The 18,741-nt window shown below is 33.5% G+C and overlaps 1 protein-coding gene and 1 long non-coding RNA gene across 5 annotated transcripts; one reads left to right on the top strand and one right to left on the bottom strand.

Annotated features, from left to right (window-relative positions):
- The first annotated feature begins 8,798 nt into the window (after positions 1-8,798).
- On the top strand, positions 8,799-10,572 carry LOC114168914 (probable O-methyltransferase 3). Its single transcript, XM_028053887.1, has 2 exons — positions 8,799-9,584; positions 10,058-10,572. The coding sequence occupies exons 1-2, from the start codon at positions 8,814-8,816 to the stop codon at positions 10,346-10,348; spliced, it is 1,062 nt and encodes a 353-aa protein (XP_027909688.1). The 5' UTR covers positions 8,799-8,813; the 3' UTR covers positions 10,349-10,572.
- A 4,743-nt stretch (positions 10,573-15,315) lies between these two features.
- Positions 15,316-18,490, bottom strand: LOC114170614. 4 transcript variants are annotated; one of them, XR_003601107.1, is made up of 9 exons: positions 18,356-18,490; positions 17,999-18,217; positions 17,771-17,855; positions 17,409-17,639; positions 16,978-17,025; positions 16,577-16,839; positions 15,602-15,734; positions 15,505-15,513; positions 15,316-15,414 (listed from the first exon to the last, which is right to left on the bottom strand). It is a non-coding gene; the product is annotated as an uncharacterized LOC114170614 (long non-coding RNA). The 4 variants fall into 4 exon arrangements; XR_003601108.1 differs by lacking the exon at positions 17,771-17,855 and having other exon boundaries at positions 16,978-17,072; XR_003601105.1 differs by lacking the exon at positions 17,771-17,855.
- Between the last annotated feature and the right edge of the window lie 251 nt (positions 18,491-18,741).

Genomic DNA, 18,741 nt, shown 5'->3' with positions numbered 1-18,741 from the left:
ATTAATAGAATTGCAATAAATTAACTAATCAATTGTGATATAAATTAGTGATAAAAGAATTATGACAAATTAGCTACGAATTAGCTAGAAAAAAATTGTAACAAATTAGCTATGAATTAGCTACGAATTAGCTAGAGTAAAACTTTTTTTACTTCAATTAGAGAGAAAATAAAGAGGGATTAACTATGAATTAGCTACAAATTAGCTACGGATTTTATCTCTGTCAAATTAGCAATTTTATAGGTAATCTGTCGCAAAATGTCTTAGCTACGGAATAGCTTCGGATCAGTTACGAAATGTTTTGTAGCTAATATATAAAAATTTTGTAATGGGTGTTTGAATGATAAAATATTTAAAGAGATTGATAAATATTGAATGTTATCATATTTTACCAAACTATTACTCTTTTTCTTTCCTTCTCATCAAGTTATCCACAACATATATGGTTTTTTATTTTGTCAATGTGAATAATGTCTTAGTAAAATCTTGGTAAGAGGTTCCAAGATCGCCTGACCAATACCACACCATCTCATATGTAACAAATGGTCTTAGTAGATTGTTTAGTCTCTTAGCGTCTACTGAATCATGGGTCATATGTGGAACCATCTAATGGTTGTTTTGTTTTGTAATAAGAAGCATTATTCATGTGTCTTTCTTGTTAGTTCATAGGTGCCTTTCATATGTGTCAATTATGATGGTATGAGCACTATACAGGAGACCTTATATCGTCAATAAAAACTAAGAGTTGAACGTTAGAGTTGTTTCGTTTTTAGAGTTTACTTAGAGAGAGATTTCTAAATTTGTGTTGTAATGAATTCTCCTGTGAACATGTGAACTTCGTTAACATTTCATATTGAACCTTATTATTCTTACAAAAACAATATATATTTTATGGGATCTCGAAATAGGGCTTCCTGGTCTTCACGGCCTTCTTCTCGAGCATGTCTCACCTTCCATTCTTGAGCACCAGAGCGGGTGGGATACCTGCAAAAGATACTCCGATGCTAAAGCCAGTCCAGGATACTAGACTATCCTAGACTCTGATGTCAGAACAATAACAAAAGCATATGTTTCGTAAAATATTCCTGTCATAGTAAACTTAATGGGCCTTGATTTGGCAAGCGTAATTACCTCTTCGTTATGATAAGTTATATAAATTAGGGTTATTTTCCTTTCATATGATTTAACTGAGTTAATTAGCTAGTGAGTTCGGATACATGTTGTTTTACTAGGTTGACATGTATCCGACCAAGTCGTGTACTTGATGGTTCTCTTGGGTGGATAGTCTTTGGTGTTCCTCTTGGTGTCAGGTGTTCCGAATAGGATGAAGACCGGTGCATCTTTGTCTAAAAGGAGGATGCCTAGTCTTTTGCCTTCCTAGGGTTGCCTTTTGTGGCTATTCTATCTTAAGTGACGAGGACGAGTAGTCCTTCTATTGCTTAGGTAAATGCACTGTGTGGGATGAGATGGGTAGTCTAGTTGTTGCTCCTAAGGTCGTATACCCTTGGGACGAGGAGGCGTATTCCACTTGTTAAATTTTTTGTGTGTAATTCTTTCTCTTTTTTCATCTATGTTTATGTCGTAGACATTCTGCATATGTTGTGAGTTATTTCATAACAGTAAATGATGACACTAAACTGGTGTCTCAAGCCACAATTATTCCTTAGTCATGGTAGAGTTCCTCTAGGCATCTGGTTGTCTTGCTGCGGCATATGCTTTTCTTTGTAAAATCTATGCAGGTATCTCAAACAAACCCAACCGCTTCAAAATTGTACAAAACCATTATGTCAACATTGATATCCGCAGTACAAAAATGATTATTTAAGATCGCTTTACTATTAACATCAAATATGGCTAAAAAAGGTAGCACACACTAAACCCAATAACGGTAATTTTTTGGTTTGGATTTTTTTAAGGGCAATATAATAAACTCACCACTAGAATTAAAAGTAATTTTTACGACGAAAAAAGAATACACTAAAAAAAATTATTTTAACAAAGATTTATTAACCAAGGTTACAATAATCTCCACTGATAAATACATAAAATAGTGAATTTTAAACCTTGATAAGTGTAAGGAGTGTTAATAAAAACCCTGATAAATTTTTGAGTTTTTTTATTAAGTCACATTAAATATCATTTCCCCTTCTCTTTTCCCAATCCCTATTTTTTTGTCATTTTTCGAATCCTTCCTTTTCCTCTTTCCTTATTTCTCGAATCCCTCCTTTTTCATTCACAAAACACAGTTTATGCACCCTCTTTTCTCTTTATCAACAAATCATATGCTCGCTTGACTTAGTCTTTCTCTTCGAGAATCTTCTGCTCATGGAACCTAGGTTGTTTCTGCCAATTTCACCACTCTTTTCAATTGCCACTCTGAGCACGTTAAGAAGTGGTCCATGTTGTCTTTCTTGTTAGTTCATAGGTGCCTTTCATGTGTGTCAATTATGACAATATGAGCACAATAAATGAGACCTTATATGATCAATAAATACTAAGAGTTGAACGTTACAACTGTTCCATTTTAAGAGTTTGCTCAGATAGAGATTTCTAAGTTGTAATCTCTGTGCTCTAGTGAATTCCATCTCGTGAATATTTGAACTTTGTTAACATTTCAATTGAACCTTGTTAAATTTTTGTGTGATTCTCTATTATTTCTATGTTTACCTTCTACCATCTCGCATTGTAATTCTTTCTCTTTTATCATCTATGTTTATATGGTAGACATTCTGCATATATTGTAAGTTATTTCATAACAGTAAAAGATAACACCGAACTGGTGTCTCAAGCCATAATTATTCCTTAGTCATGGTAGAGTTCCTCTGGTCATTTGCTCGTCTTGCTGCGGCATATGCTTTTCTTTGTAAAATGTATGTGTGTAAAATGAATCCAACCACTCCAAAATCCTACAAAACCATTATCTTAGCATTGGTATCCGTAGTAAGAAAATGACTATTTAAGATCAATTTACTATTAACATCAAATACAACTAAAAAAGGTAGCACACCCTAAACCCAATAATTTATTGGTTTGGACTTTATTAAGGCAACATACTAAACTCAACATTAGAATTAAAAGGAATTTTTACCAAGAAAAAAAATATATACACTAAAAAATATTATTTTATAAGAGATTTATTAACCGAGGTTACAATAACCTCCACTAACAAATACACATGATAAAGATTTTTTAAACCCTGATAAGTGTAAGAGTGTTTATAAAAACTCTGATAAGTTTTGAATTTTATTAGTAACTCGCATTAAATATCATTTCCCCTTCGCTTTTCACAATCCCTCTTTTTGTCATTTTTCGAATCCTTCCTTTTCCTTTTTTCTCATTTCTCGAATCTCTGCTTTTTCATTCACAAAACACAATTTCCCCACCCTTTTTCCTCTTTATTAACAAATCTTATGCTCGCTTGACTTAGTCTTTCTGTTTGCATATCTTTTGCTCATGCGACCTAGATTATCTTTACAAATCTCACCTCTCTTTATCATCGCCACTCCAAGCACGTCAAGAAGTGGTCCATGCTGTCGCCAAAGTCCCCTTCGGTCTGAAAAGGGCACTGTCGCGCTGAGTTGGTTAACTGCAAACACAGGTCTCGCCTTCTCCAATGGCAACTCCATTAGGAATACTAGGTTTTAAATCATATGTAAGCACCTAAATTTAGGTTCTTTATCGAAACCTTTCCCCCTTTTGTTTTCTTTGTCACTTGTAGATATTATTATTTTATTTATTTTATGTATCATTGGATTTTAACTTTATATGTCTTCTTTCTTTTACAACCTAATGCATGAGAAATCGTTATTTGTGGTAAACAACTTTGTGCTATGGCGTGTTTAAGGATAAGGAGATGTATGAGAGAGTGTTTGGGGAAGAGGAGAAGTTGAAGATGTTCTTAAGGTGGAAGTTTCAAGTTCTAGAGAGGGGCTCAAGTTCTATAGCTCACAAGTTACCTTATTATTTTATTTTGTTGGTTCTGTTAGCATAAGTCCATGTTTTAGGTCCATTTACTTTTGGCTCTTATGATTAGCTTTGTGTGTATATATATCACACCTCTTGTAATATTTTATACACACTCAATAATATACACACTCATCATAAAAACCTTTCGTTGTGACTTAGGGGTGAATACACTTCTAATGATTTTACCACTTTACTTTCCTTTAATGGAATTATACATCAAATCTCTTGCACTGACACATCTCAATAAATTGGCGTTGCTGAAAGAAAACATCGTCATCTTGTTGAGACTACAAGATCATTCTTGTTTATCAATGTTCCAAGTGTCTTCTAGGGGGAAGCTCTTTTATAGCAACATATGTTGTTAATCGGATTCTGACTTTAGATAATTCTGGTTTGTCTCCTTTTGAAAATTTGTATGGTCATGCACTGATTACTCTACTTTGCATGTTTTTGGATATACATGTTTTGTTTTGAAATCACATGTTTAGGGTACTAAATTATCAACTAAGTGTACTTTTTGTGTCTTTTTGGGATATGGTCTTGGTCAAAAGGGATATCGTTGCTTTGATCCAATTAGTAAAAAATTGTATGTCTCACGTCATTTTGTGCTTTTAAAACATATTACATTCTTTTCTATTCCAGCTAGCTTACATTATTTAACTACATCTTATGTCATTAAAATTGATCCTTTTGATTTTGATGACATTACACCTACTCCCGTACCAACTCTAAAACTTGTCTTAGCACCAATTAGAAACACCTTACCAGAGGTTGTATTTGTTGATTCCTGTACTACGCCTGCTCATCATCTCCTGAAGTTGTGGTTCTTCTACCACCTATTCAACCTAGTCATAAGCATAAGTCTACTCAACTACCATATTTTGTTTATTACTCTTATTCTGGTTCATTTGTTGATTGCCTTTATTCACCGTCTTCATGAGCCTTCATCCTCTAGATTGGTTGTTTGTGATCCACTATGGCATAATGCTATGGTTGAGGAACTTACTACACTACATCAGACTTATACATGGGACCTAGTTCCATTACCAATAGGAAAATGTCCTATTGGATCTCGTTGGGTATACAAAATCAAGACAAAATTAGATGGTTTAGTTGAAAGGTATAAAGCTAGACTTGTTGCTAAAGGAAATACCCAAGAGTATGACATGGATTATGAGGAGACATTTTCTCATGTGGCAAAGATGACTATTGTTCGTACCTTGATTGTTTATCTTCTATTTTTCAATGTAATATTTTTCAAATTAATGTGAAGAATGCCTTTTGAATGGGGATCTACATGATTCCACCACCAAGTGTCTCTCACAAATCTAGTGAAGTTTGCAAACTTTAAAAAGCCCTAGATAATCTTAAACAGGCACTTCGTGCTTGGTTTCACAAGTTTTCTACAGTAATTGTCTCTCTTGGTTTTGTTGCTAGTAATCATGAGTATGCATTATTGGTCACCAATGCATGACGTATTTTGATATCCTTATATGTCGATGATATGATTATTACAAAAGTGATGATGTTGATGGAATTGCATCTTTAAAAACTGAATTATCCTATCATTTTGCTATGAATGATTTAGGTGTACTACGTTACTTTTTGGGTATCGAGGTTGCTTCTTCTCCCAAAGGTTATCTTTTGTCTCAGTCCAAGTATATTGCTAACCTATTTGAGTGTGCTCAGCTAACTGACAACAACATTGTTGATACTCTTCTTGAGACAAGTGTATGATATTCCCCATATGATGGTGTTCTTTCACTAATTCTACTTTATATCGAACTATTGTTAGGAGTCTGGTTTATCTTATTGTGACTCATTTAGACATTGCACATGTTGTTCATGTTTTTAGTCAGTTTTTTTCAGCTCCCACAACATTTTATTGGGGTGTTGTTCTTCGTATTCTTAAGTATCTTCGGGGCACTCAGTTTCAACCTCTTTTGCTTTCTTCTAAGTCGTCTTCAGACTTGCGTGCCTATTGTAATACAAATTGGAATGGTGATCCTATTGATCGAAAATCCACTACTGGTTGGTGTATTTTTCTTAGTGATTCACTTATATCATGGAAGAGCATAAACAAGATGTTACATCTCGAACGTCCACAAAAGCTAAGTACCGCGCCATGAGTGTCTATTTGAAACATCCTACGCCTCTACATTGCGACAATAAAAGTATTATTCATATTGCTCACAACTCTATTTTACATGACCGAACCAAGCATATTGAAATAAATTGTCATTTTACTCGTTATCATCTTTAACTTGAAACTATATCTTTAACATTTGTTCTTTAACTCTAAAGATTGCGGATATATTTATTAACTCGCACTCCGTTTTACACTTTCGTTTTATATTTGACAAACTCTCAATACATTTAGCTGTAGCATTGTGAGTTTGAGGGAGATGTTGGCATAGGTCCATGTTTTAGGTTCATTTACTTTTGACTCTTAGAATCAACTTTGTGTGTATAAATCACACATCTTTTAACATTTCATACACACTCAATAATATAGAATCTCATTCTTTCTATATTTCTTTGTTTTCTACTAGTTCTACTTGGAAATCCATGACTATCGGAAACTAACCACCATTTTGTTAGTTAGAGTGGCTTGTGTTTTATTAAACAAGTTCTTTGTTCGAGGTGTGGTGTTGGTGACTAAAAAATGTGATTGAAAGGGGAGACTATGTTAAAGGTAGCTAATGAGGTTTCTTGCAATTTGATTTTGGAGAAGCAAGCCACTAATTTATTGAAGAAGCCGGTGTATATAATTCTGTTTTGTAGCATGCAAACAAAAAATAGAATAAATGAAACTTCTATGTAAAAGAACGGAAACCAAGATCTTAAAGTTGGTTCATGAATGTAATTATGATAAATGTCAATGATTTTACCACAATTGTGACTGCATAAGTTGCATTTATTTCTATTATTAAGGAATGGGGAGAAACTTCGACTGGCATTTAAAATCTTTGAAAAAAATTGTATGAATTAACTTTTGCTTAAATCTTCAATTTTTTTCAAGTTAGTTTTAATTTAATATAGAAGTTTAGTTCATTTTATTATGTGTGCTTATCCACACAGGTCGTTGGTTCTTTGCTTGTTATTTTTGTAATGTTATCTATAACTTTTAGTTTTTGTGTGATGGGAATTTCACTACTTTGGTTTCAGATTTTCATCAATGTGCCATGGTACTTCACCAAGTTGTATTCAGTCCGTTTTTGACTCAAGGAACCAAGAGCAAGTTTTTTTATCTCTAATGAGGGCAACACTAGATCAAAATATAATTATCCAATTATAAATTATAGGACAATATAAGAAGTAAAAGAAATGGAAGCTTGCTACTATATGAAAAGAAAAATGATGGTTTGACAAAAAAAAGTTAACAAATTTTAACAAATCTTAATATGATAAAACACATAATATTTTATTTTGATTAAAAGAAATTAATCTATTTAATTTTATTTATGATTTTTTTTAATTTTATTAAAAGAAAACTGTCAAAAAAATATATTTTTCGTATAAAAATAATCGAGCAAATTGATGATTACTTTTCTTGAAATGATTAATTCTTCAAATAAAATTGGACAGTTGAGTCAGTGCGTTTATGGGTACCTCCAGTTAGACAGACACAATTGGGGCACCTTGCATTAAATTTGTGAAAACTGCCAATGAGGTGTTAGGTTATTGTCAGGTTATAGCATGTGATGATGCCCGCGTCACAGAACTGGATGCCGGTTCAAACATCACGAGCAGATGTTGATTATGTCAGTAAAAACCCAATTCTTTAACAAAATACTCTCGTATAATGATCGGTGTTAAAAAGGTTTAACATGTAACTACTAAATTGCGTTCTCATGAAATTTATTTAGGGTAGATGCATTTTTTCATTTTTATCACAAATTTTTTTATTAAAAAAAGTTAATTTTTTTAGTCTTTATCATAATATTTTTAATATAAATTTTTCACCTCTTACCTATTTAAAAAAATATAAAATTTTATTTATCAATTTCAGAATCTATAAAATCATACTTAGGGTTTATACTAATTTGAGATAAACTAATTTGGAAGAAACATCCTAACAAAAATCACAAATCTAATATACATAAATCATAATAAAATAATAACCTTAATATATGAAAAATCATGCGAGAATGTATACTTTAATCTCAATCTATATGTTCTCCAATCTCTGTTTTTCAATCTATGTCTTTATATTTATTTCTCAAAATTCACCTAGTGGAAAAATTTTATAACTAAAAAAAAAAGTCATAATCTCTCTTATAAATCAATGTTTCCTTTAAACTTTATATTTTATCTTTTATTGTAATTTTTTATAATATAAACTTAATATAAATAATATATAAATATATATACAAAATAAAATCCAAATAATTTTTGGGAGTCGCAGTTCCACCCCTATCCGTAGAATTATGGGCCAACCTTTATTTTCCCTATCCTAATATATGTTTTGATTCAGAAACTAAAATATAATTTTGAAAATAATTGATGCCAAAATCTTTGTTGCATCGGTGTTATATGGATATATAAATCAGGTACTATATGAACCACATTTCTAAATATTATGGATTTTCCATATCATTAGTACGCAATTATGTATATTATTATTATTATTTCATTCTAAAATTTATATTTATATCTTTCACTATATTTAATTATAAAAAAACTTAGCTACTAACTATTAAATAAAAAGTGGTTATAAAAATATCATTTTTATTCAAGATAATATTAGAAGCAAGAAAACACGAAGATATTTATGTAGCACACCTTGTCGTTATAAAAACAGAGCTTATATGAGATTTTATAACACACAAACTACCAAATTATTCATGGAAACCCAGGGTGGAGATAATGTTTCACAATTGCTTCGAGCTCAAACCCATGTCTGGAACCATATTTTCAAATTCATAAACTCTTTGTCTCTTAAGTGTGCTACTGAGTTGGGCATAGCAGATATCATACACAACTATGGCCAACCTATGCCACTCTCACAACTCATTGCTTCATTACCAATCCACCCTTCCAAGACTTCCTTTATCAGCCGTTTGATGAGAATTTTGACTCATTCCGGTTTCTTCTCTGAACACCATGGCACCCCAAATGAGAGTGAAGTGTTGTATGTGCTAACTGATGCATCTAAATTACTCCTAAAGGACCATCCCTCCAGCATGACATCTTTGTTACAACTCATAGTTGATCCAGTTTATATTAATCCATGGTATCAACTCTCTACTTGGTTCACAAATGAAGACCCTACACCATTTTATACTGAAAATGGGATGACATTTTGGGATTCTGCTAGGTGTGAGCCTAAGTTCAACCACTTTTTCAACGATGCCATGGCTAGTGACAGTAAATGGGTTTCTGGTGTAGTGATTGAGAAGTGTGAAGGAGTGTTGAATGCATCAAAGTCATTGGTTGATGTTGGAGGAGGAACAGGGACAATGGCTAAGGTTATTGCTGAGTCATTCCCACATCTAAAGTGCACTGTATTGGATCTGCCGCATGTCGTTGCTGACTTGCAAGGAACTGAGAACATAGAATATGTTGGAGGAGATATGTTTCAAGCAATTCCCTCAGCAGATTCCATTATGTTGAAGGTAAATATACTATTCATTACATTCTATAAAATGCTCTTTATGATTACTTAATGGTTTTTGTCATTCATCTAACTGGTGGATCAACAAACCCTTTTGAGGTTGCAGTTAAAAGGAATTTTTTTTATAATTATGAAAACATTATTTTACTTTAAAAATTTAAAGGACCAACAAAATAAAAGAAATAAAAAAGCAAAGGAAAAAAAGGAGGGTCCATGAAAAAAGGACAAACTTGTAACATCTGGAAGAAACAGAACACACAGAAAGTATTGCCACAGATCCAAACTTATAAACTCAAGATAAAGAACAACTGTTTCAAACTAACTGGACTAGAGGGTAAGTATACAAAAGTTTCGTAGAAGTAAACTAAATTAAGATGTTCTGAGTTTTGAAGAAAAATGTGGATCATATAAACAATATTGATTTTCCCTTTTTGTTTTGTGATTCGTGTCATTTGTGCTTTGACAAAAACACAGTGGATAATGCATAACTGGATGGACGAGGAATGTGTAAAAATACTGAAAAATTGCAAGGAGTCAATAGCAAGCAAGGGAAGGGTTATTATCATCGACATGGTGATGGAGAATAAGAAGGAAGACCATGAATTAACTGAAATGCAGCTTTTCCTTGATATGCAGATGATGATGCTGTTCAGTGCAAAAGAAAGAAATGAGAAAGAGTGGGCCAACCTAATTTTCTCTGCTGGCTTCAGTAACTATAACATTACTCCCATTGGTTTATTTTCTATCATTGAGGTTTATCCATAGTGTGTTATTGCTGCTAAATGAGATTATGAGAAGAGCTAAACTATCTATTTTTTCTGTTCTTGTTGTATTAGCATCATTGAGGTTTATCCATAGTATGTTATGTATCTCCCTTTTCTGTTTAAGTTTATTTTTTCTGTTCTTGTATTAGAATCAAATATATGTGTGCATTGTTGTGAATAAGTTAAAGTCATTTGATGGTAATGAATTATGTTCTTCTAACTTTACATTTTTTTTTTTCAAAATAATTTAATAGACGTTGATTTAGATTTTTTTTTTCCTTTGCATTGAAGATGTTAGAAAAGGACGTAGCCTGATGAATTAATGTTAGTGGAAATTGTGGTGCCTAAGTCGAAATACGTTTTTCAAACTTTAATTTAATAAAAACTTCTTAGAGATCTTCGGTATCATGGTTAAATAGTCTGAAAATATTATTAATTGGGAAAGTTATGATGGAATCATTTTAACAAGAAAACTTAAATATAGTTTGACAATTTTATCTATCGAAAAGGATATGTTGAAAAAAATAGTCACACTCAAAAAAAATATATCTTTTGCGAAGACAATTTGTGATTATAAAGAATTTGTTACAAATAACGAGATATTTTGTGACATAAAATTTAAAATTTGTGATGATAAATGTCAATTTTAAAAAATTTGTTATAAAAGTTGTCACAAAAGTGAATTTAATGAAAAGATTTGAAAAGTTATTAAAATATGTGTTATAAAAGTCATCACAAAAATGAATACAATCAAATAGTGAACTCTATCATGGGACCCACGAGCCACACAATAAAAGCTTCAAAACAATTATTCCTCGAATATATGCATACTTTTTTTTTTCTTCAAATGGCCAAATGGCCAATGAGGGTGTGGATATGGAGAGAGTGTGAAGATTTTCTTTTAGTAGATTTAGAAGATAAAGTGAGTAGATTTTGATATAAGTTTTATGGAAGTTAGTGAAAGATTTGATTGATGTGATAGATAAAATAAATTATAAAAATAGATAGAATTAGAAAGTTACCAAAATACTCTTGATGAAAAAAGAGAATGATTTTATAATTTGATGTTATAAAAATAATTATAATTAATTAATACCAATTAAAAAAATATTAAAATTATATAGAATTTTAAAATAAAAAATAAATAAATTTTTATGAATGTAAAAAAAAAAACTATACAATTAAATTTTAAAAAAAGTTAAACAATTAAATTTTAAACAATTTATATAAAGTTAAAAAAAAGTAAAAAAAAAAACACAACACACACGATATCGGTGTCGTAACCGGTGTCATCCCTTCATTGTCAAGGCACTGATTACGTAACCGGTGTCATCCACACACACACTTGCACCGCACCGGTTAGCTAACTGGTGTGCATATCCACTATTTGGGACTTCATCCCCACCACACACGCCACCACCTCCTTCACCGCACCACCACAGCCCACTGTAAGACCCGTAGAATTTAATTAATTAAATAAATAAATAATTAATAAATACGAGAGGAGAAATAATTATGACATTAAATTATGGTTGATATGACCTGGAAAAGTATTAGTTCAAGTGGTTGAGAGTACTTAAATTGTGTGAGAGAACTTGGGTTCGAGTCTTATGTATGCTAGCTTTTGTGTTATTATTTTATTATTTAAATCTATGTAATCATGTTCTGGTATGATATGATGTCTGAATTGGATTTGCTAAGCATGAAACATGACTTGGTTGAATTGGTTGTGTAATTACTTTGTGATTGAATGGTTATGGGTTCAAACCTTGGAGAACCAAACTAAAAACATTATTTTTGGCATTTTGGCTGTGAATTGAATATGAAAGGTTGGGAAAAACCCTAGATAGTTGAGAGGCAGCCTTGGGTAGCTGAAAAACAGATCATAAAGGTCAATTACCATTAGGTAAATTTCGTTAGCAACCTGAATTAGAGCACGAAAATCAGAGAGATTGGTGAGGTTTGAGTGAGGTTCTGGTGAGGTTTGAGTGACCACATCAAGAAGGGGGAGACGTAGTGATCATTGGAGTATCTCAAGCGAAGGAATTCCAAGTTAGGGGAGTTGGACTCCGCTGTTTTTGCTTCAAATAATATTGTGATGTGATGTATGTTAATTTATGGTGCCTGTATACTGTTAAAATCTTGGAATACCGCGTTTCTGGGAAATTTCCAGAAACCGCCTGGCGGCACACTCCTGGCCGCCAGGCGACGCTTAGGGTTGTTTCAATTTCTGGGTTTGTGGATGAAGCGCCTGGCGGGGTTGGTTGAATCGCCAGGCGGCGCGGGGCATTTCTCCGATTTTGGGATTTCTGGGGTTCTGGGCTAAATCTAATCGGGGCAAAATTCAATGGGGAACCGTAAAGGGTGATAATGTTAACCAACAGTAGGCATGGACACCTAATTAAGGGCTTAATTGAATGGAACAGTGTGTGTAAGCTTAGGGTTGAAGGTGTGTTATCCTGGATGGCTATTTGAACTGAATTGTGGTGAATTGGATATGGGGATAAGGATTAGTATAATTAAGATATGGAGTCGTTGTGATTGTACTTGGACAGGATTACGTGAATTGGGAATTCGCAGAGGTGGAGAAATGGTGGGGTTTTGGATGCGGGAAGAATCTGGGAAATACCCAGATGGCAAGCACCGCCCGGCGGCACGTGGGCTGGCCGCCAGGCGCTCACGTAGTAGTAGAGATACTGCAGGTTGAGGTGTTGTGCGCTGAGGATGGATTCTGTTCTAAAGGGTTGGAATCAACCGGGGAAAGTTTTAGTGATGTTTGGGAAGGTTGACGAGGGAGTTGTGCATGAGTCTCAAGTGGGGGTTGAATTGCCTTAGGAATGAGAGATGTTAAATAATAGGGACCTCCCTTGTTGTGGGGTAATAGTGATTCTGAATAGTGCAATAGTTGAGGGGGGATGGGGGTTAAAGAACTGACCAATTATCGGGAATGAGAGCTCAAACAGCGAAGTGGACTTGGCAATAACTCAAGTGTAATGAATCTAGGAGTACTAATAAGTTAAGAATGAAGGAGTTTAATGTTGTGACTGAATGGGTGCTGCTTCCAAGTTAGGATGTCGAGGATTGGACCTTATCATTGTAAGTAACCATTTAAGTAATAATTCGGGAATAGATCAAATGGAGATATGATAGAAATTGTGTTAAACTTGAATAGTAAAACCAGAGTATGTTGTACTGTCATGACGCCTGGCAGTGGGATCTGAACCGCCAGGCGGTATCGGAATCACAGAGGGGTCTTAGTGCTTGGTGCGCTTGGCGGCAGAGGCAGTTCTGCCAGCCGGTCGCTGTTGCGAGAACAATTTAAAAGGCATTGTGCACCTGGCGGTACGCGACACCCGCCAGGCGGTCTGGGAGGTGGCAGCGCCTGGCGGCACGTGTCCCCCGCTAGGCGATTTATACTGCTGCAGCTTTGAGTTTTGATTATGATTTTGCGATCTACAGTGTGTCTAGTGATACTCTAAGGGTGATATTGCTTGTGTTCTTTGAGTTGTGGCTCAGAACGCATCCCATGAGTTGTGGCTCGGGATGGGGGTTAAGCACGTGGTATTCTTTGAGTTGTGGCTCGGAATAGCATCTCTTGAGTTGTGGCTCGGGATGGCGGATGAACACGAGGAACCCTTGAGTTGTGGCTCGGGTTGGCGAGTGTTGCTGGTGTGAGTGTGCTGGTTGTGGCCAGTACGGATGGGTCCAGAGAGATTGCCCTCCTCAGTTGTTGGCTGACGAGTTTGGTAGTCTTGGGACGATAAGACTATGTTCGTATACGGGAACTCTACCTGGCGTTGCGGTGTATGATCCGTAGCATGTTTTTCCCGCACGTGCTCTATCGGTTGGGCCGATAGGTATGGCAGCAAGTCACCTTGAAGTAATCATCAGACGATGTAGAACACGAATAAACGTATTGGGCATCAGATTGCGGGAATAAAAATATAGGGCAATGTGGAAAGTTAAGTTAAGTGTTGTGATATGTATGCATGTTGATATATATATATATATATATATATATATATATATATATATATATATATATATATATATATATGTTTATAGCTTTGTATATATGTGATTTATCTGCTAAGCTCACCCTATCTGCGTGTGTGTGGCGATGATCTTGTACGCGGTACACGGGAGTAGATGTTGGTGATGCAAGTGGCTCTGGTGCAACTTAGTCGCGGAGAGGGGATTGACTTGGGAAACTTTTATATGTATCTATTTGTTTTTGAAAACATTTGTAAACCCTGATGGGTGACTTGATAATATTGTGGCTTTAGTTTTATAATGGACGTTCTAAAATTTATCCGCTCAATTAATAAAGCTTTAAATTTTCCCGTGTTTTGGGAAAATGAGGTATTATTAAACACACTTTTTATTTATTCCATTTATTTATTTATAAATTCGTAATATCCTGACGGGATGTTACACCCACCACCTCTATCCTTTTCCTGCCCCACCACACCCAAGCACCTCATGTTCTTCTCCCTCTATGGATGCACTCAACAATCACACACACACCACGTTGGTAAAATGCAACTTACTTGGAGTTTTTGAACCCCCACTACTACCTGAGATTTTCAAAACCCTTGCTTCGAAACCCTTGCTAGTACTTGAGGTTTTCGAAACCCTTGCTACTACTTGAAGTTACAAACCCGTACTACTACTTGGGATTTGAAACCCCATTACTACTTGGGGTTTGAAACCCACTACTGCCAGCTTATTATGACATTTGACTGTACCATAGTTTATTTCATTCATTTTATTATCTTATTTAAATGAATCATGTAATCATTAAAAACTATTGCATGAGTGGGTGTTGTCTTATGATTTTATTACGTTAGAATTAGTTTATAATTGCATAAATAGTTTGTGTAGATATGCTCTAATAAATTAAATTTTGAACATCTGAAAAAACGAATTATGATAAATATTTAATAAGCAAAAGTATAGAAATAAGTAGCCTTAAAGCAAATTAATTATCTCTAATCTTCCTAAGTAGTCATCTTCACAAGTGGTCTTCTTGTTCCTGAGTTTTGATTATTAGTATATATTATTGACCTAGAAAATAAAAACAGAGTTAATTAAATAGGAAAAAAAATCAAAATTAGTACAAAATTTTTTTTCTGCAGAGTTAACTTCAATTCTCACCAATTGAACCTGTATAATCAACAAAAGTATAGAAACATTAGCGTTAACATCACTAGTTAATGCACATAAACTCAACACACATCTTGTTAAAACTCACCAAAGCTGGAGAGCTACTAAGATCTTCATTCACTTCAATCACTTTACCAGAAATAGGAGAGTTAACGTCACTAGTTGCCTTCACACTTTCAACTGCACCAAAACTATATCCTTGTGTTACGTTTGCTCCACTTCTGGCAATTCAATAATCACACCATTTTCATCATTGTCTCAGTTTTATTTAATCTTGTCCAAACTATTTTTACCACACCATTTTCATCAAATACTCTTTCTTTATTACTAAATAATTAATAAATGGAAAGTAATTTTGAATTTATAATCTGTTAGCATTATAAGAATGATGATAAAGAATTGATAAATAAATTTTGGAAGGACTGGCACCAAGGGATCCAAATAAACCAAGTGTGAGAGTAGTTATGGGTCATTAAGACATATTGTGAATGTCACTTTAGTCATGAATGTAACCACATTTTACTATTTTAGTAGAACATGTTTGATATATAGAAGGTACATTGACATTCTAAAATTACAATAATTTATTTAGTAAATACTAAAATAACAGTAAAAGATTATGTTGAAGAACCAAGATGACAATAACTTAGTAAGTGAATAAATTCAAATACCAAAATTGCAAAAAAGTAACCAACTTAATAAAAAAACTGAAGTGACGGTAAATTCCACTTTCAAAGACTAAAGTGACTACTTACCAAAAATAAAATTAGGCCTTAAGTTTTATTTTTAGAGTAAACAATTCAAAACAAGAGAAATATATCTTATGAGATGTCAAAATTTGTCATAATAATAATATTAATAATAATAATAATAATAATAAAAAGTACATACGACTAATTTGTCAAAGGTGAATAAAATGTAAAAAGTTTCTCCTTCACCCAACATATGCGAAAGGGTGAACCGTGAACAAAACTAATTAAGCATTCGTCATATATATTATTCACATGCCATAATTATATGACTATTAAAGAACTAGAAGAGAAGTGCTATAAAATTGACTTACCAGAGTTTGTGATATACAACAATAAATTGAAAAGAAAAGTCCTGTGGGATTTTAGCTGCCTAACTTAAAAGCGTCAACAAAGAGACCCATGCATATGCCAGCTTTCTAGAAGTTCACCATCAGTAGAAAAGACTGCAATCTCCAGGGCCTTGCAGTGGCATGCATTCTATATATTAGCATGTCAATTCCCTCAATTGCAACCACCATAACACCAGCAATCAGAACATCCCAATCACTAGCTCTCCCAAGGATTGTAGCCAGTACTTTAGCCGTGTAAAAGCCCAAAAGTAGAAATACTCTTAGAAAACAAAAACAAAAATAATCTTTGAAATAAAAATCAAGGATGAAGCAAACAATGTTGCACTTTATGTATAAACCCAATAAAATAGATATTATCTTACCTTGTTGCTATTTTTTCCAGCTCCATTGTTGGCCTACCAATCTTTATCCTAATAATAGTACAAATGGGCGATACAAAAGACAATAAAAAGTCAACCTAAACAAAGAAATTAGAGAGATATAGAACAATTTCAATAAAAAAAAACATAAATGATCTTTCAGTGTAACTATGACAATGGAGTTTATCCATAGCTCATGACAGTTTGCATCATTTAGAGATCAAAATCAACAAGACACATAACAAAGCAATGAAATTCCTTCAAATAATATACATAAACCAAACTAATTTCTCTCCAATTTTAATCTTTACATGTCACTTGAATTTTCAACTATCATTGAAAGGTACACACTCAATAAAGGCAACATGTTGTAAAATACAAATCAACCCATTACAAAGATGCAACTACAATAAAAACCAGTTACAATTGATTACCTTCTTTCCTGGCCTGACAAGCCTCAAGGCCACTTCTGCAGCAGTATTTGTAGCAACAATGACATTTGTTGCCCTTCCTGTGATAGGACCTTCCAAGCACCTTCTTCCAACACTGCCTCATCACTAGCTAGTGGAGAGAAATGGACTACTTTGTTTATTGATATACATGTGGGAAAATCAAATCCTCTCTCAATCTTCCTCTTCACGTTCTTGTATACATTTCTAGTTTGTCTACAGAAACAAGAAATAACACCTATTAGTAAAATTTTGTAAATATAAAGACAAATAAAAAAGGAGATAACATGTACACATGTTAAAATATTAGACAATGCTTCATCTTATATAAATAAATATAAGTTTACTCTCTAATATAAGAATCCCCTTTCCCACAAATGTCCACAATCTTAGCCTTAGGTTTACATTCCGAAATAACAAGTTTCAAGACCTCTGTAAATCGAACACAGAAACAAACATCAAGTTTGCGAAATTAAATTAATATGAAAATGAAAGCATGAAGATAAAATCGAAAGAGGTGATGAAATTGAAAGCAAGAATACGAAATTGAAAGTAGGAAGAATGATGTTTATTACTAGATTGCAGGGAGAATGATGAAATCGAAAGAGCGAACGTCTTTCTCTCCTTAGGGCACGAGCTACAAGTGCTTCGTTTATCTCTCTCTAGAGCACAAAATTCTAGAGCAATACTCCCTTTAATAATTATGAAATCTATGCAGTTTGTGGATAAAATCGAAAGAACGAACGTCTTCCTCCTCCTAGGACACGAGCCACAACTACTTTTTCTTCCTTTTTCTAGGGCACGAAATTGAAATCAGAAAGCAACACTTTTGTTAATAATAATGAAACCAACGTAGTTTATTGATGAACTCACCGAACAAAAATGAAATCAAAAGCAAAAGACGATTAAATGAGAAAGAGTTATGAGTTTACCTTGAGGACTGAGAGCACCATGAAAGGAAAAGAGCATAGAGAAAGAGAAAAAAAAGTTTGTAACCAAATTAAAATGTTTTAAAAATAAAAGAGGGTAAGCTGAAAATAATTTTATGGGGTTTCATGAAAAAGTTGTCATACTTGCCTGGGGTTTCTTAAAAAAAACTAAGTACTTACTTGGGGTTTCTTAAACCACACCTAATTATGTATTTTATCGGAGGTTCCTAAAACCTCAACTAAAAAGCCCCCACTAAAATTAGATATTTTTGTAGTGTAATACTACAAACTTGTTTGGTCAACACATATATATAGATTCAAAGAAAAAAAGTTGTTGGACATAACAAGAAAACATAGAAATCAAATTGGCACGAACAATTTATTTCCAT

This window comes from Vigna unguiculata, chromosome 11 (genome assembly GCF_004118075.2).
Source record: "Vigna unguiculata cultivar IT97K-499-35 chromosome 11, ASM411807v1, whole genome shotgun sequence".
Classification (NCBI taxonomy): Eukaryota; Viridiplantae; Streptophyta; class Magnoliopsida; order Fabales; family Fabaceae; genus Vigna; species Vigna unguiculata.
The sequence above is the reverse complement of the archived record's forward strand: the minus strand, read 5'-3'. Positions and strand labels throughout refer to the sequence as shown.

Excerpts from the sequence above, each read along its gene's own strand:
- LOC114168914 (XM_028053887.1), top strand. The coding sequence starts at position 8,814 with ATGGAAACCCAGGGTGGAGATAATGTTTCACAATTGCTTCGAGCTCAA. Across the intron at positions 9,585-10,057 it reads CAGATTCCATTATGTTGAAG|TGGATAATGCATAACTGGAT; the intron begins GTAAATATACTA and ends ACAAAAACACAG.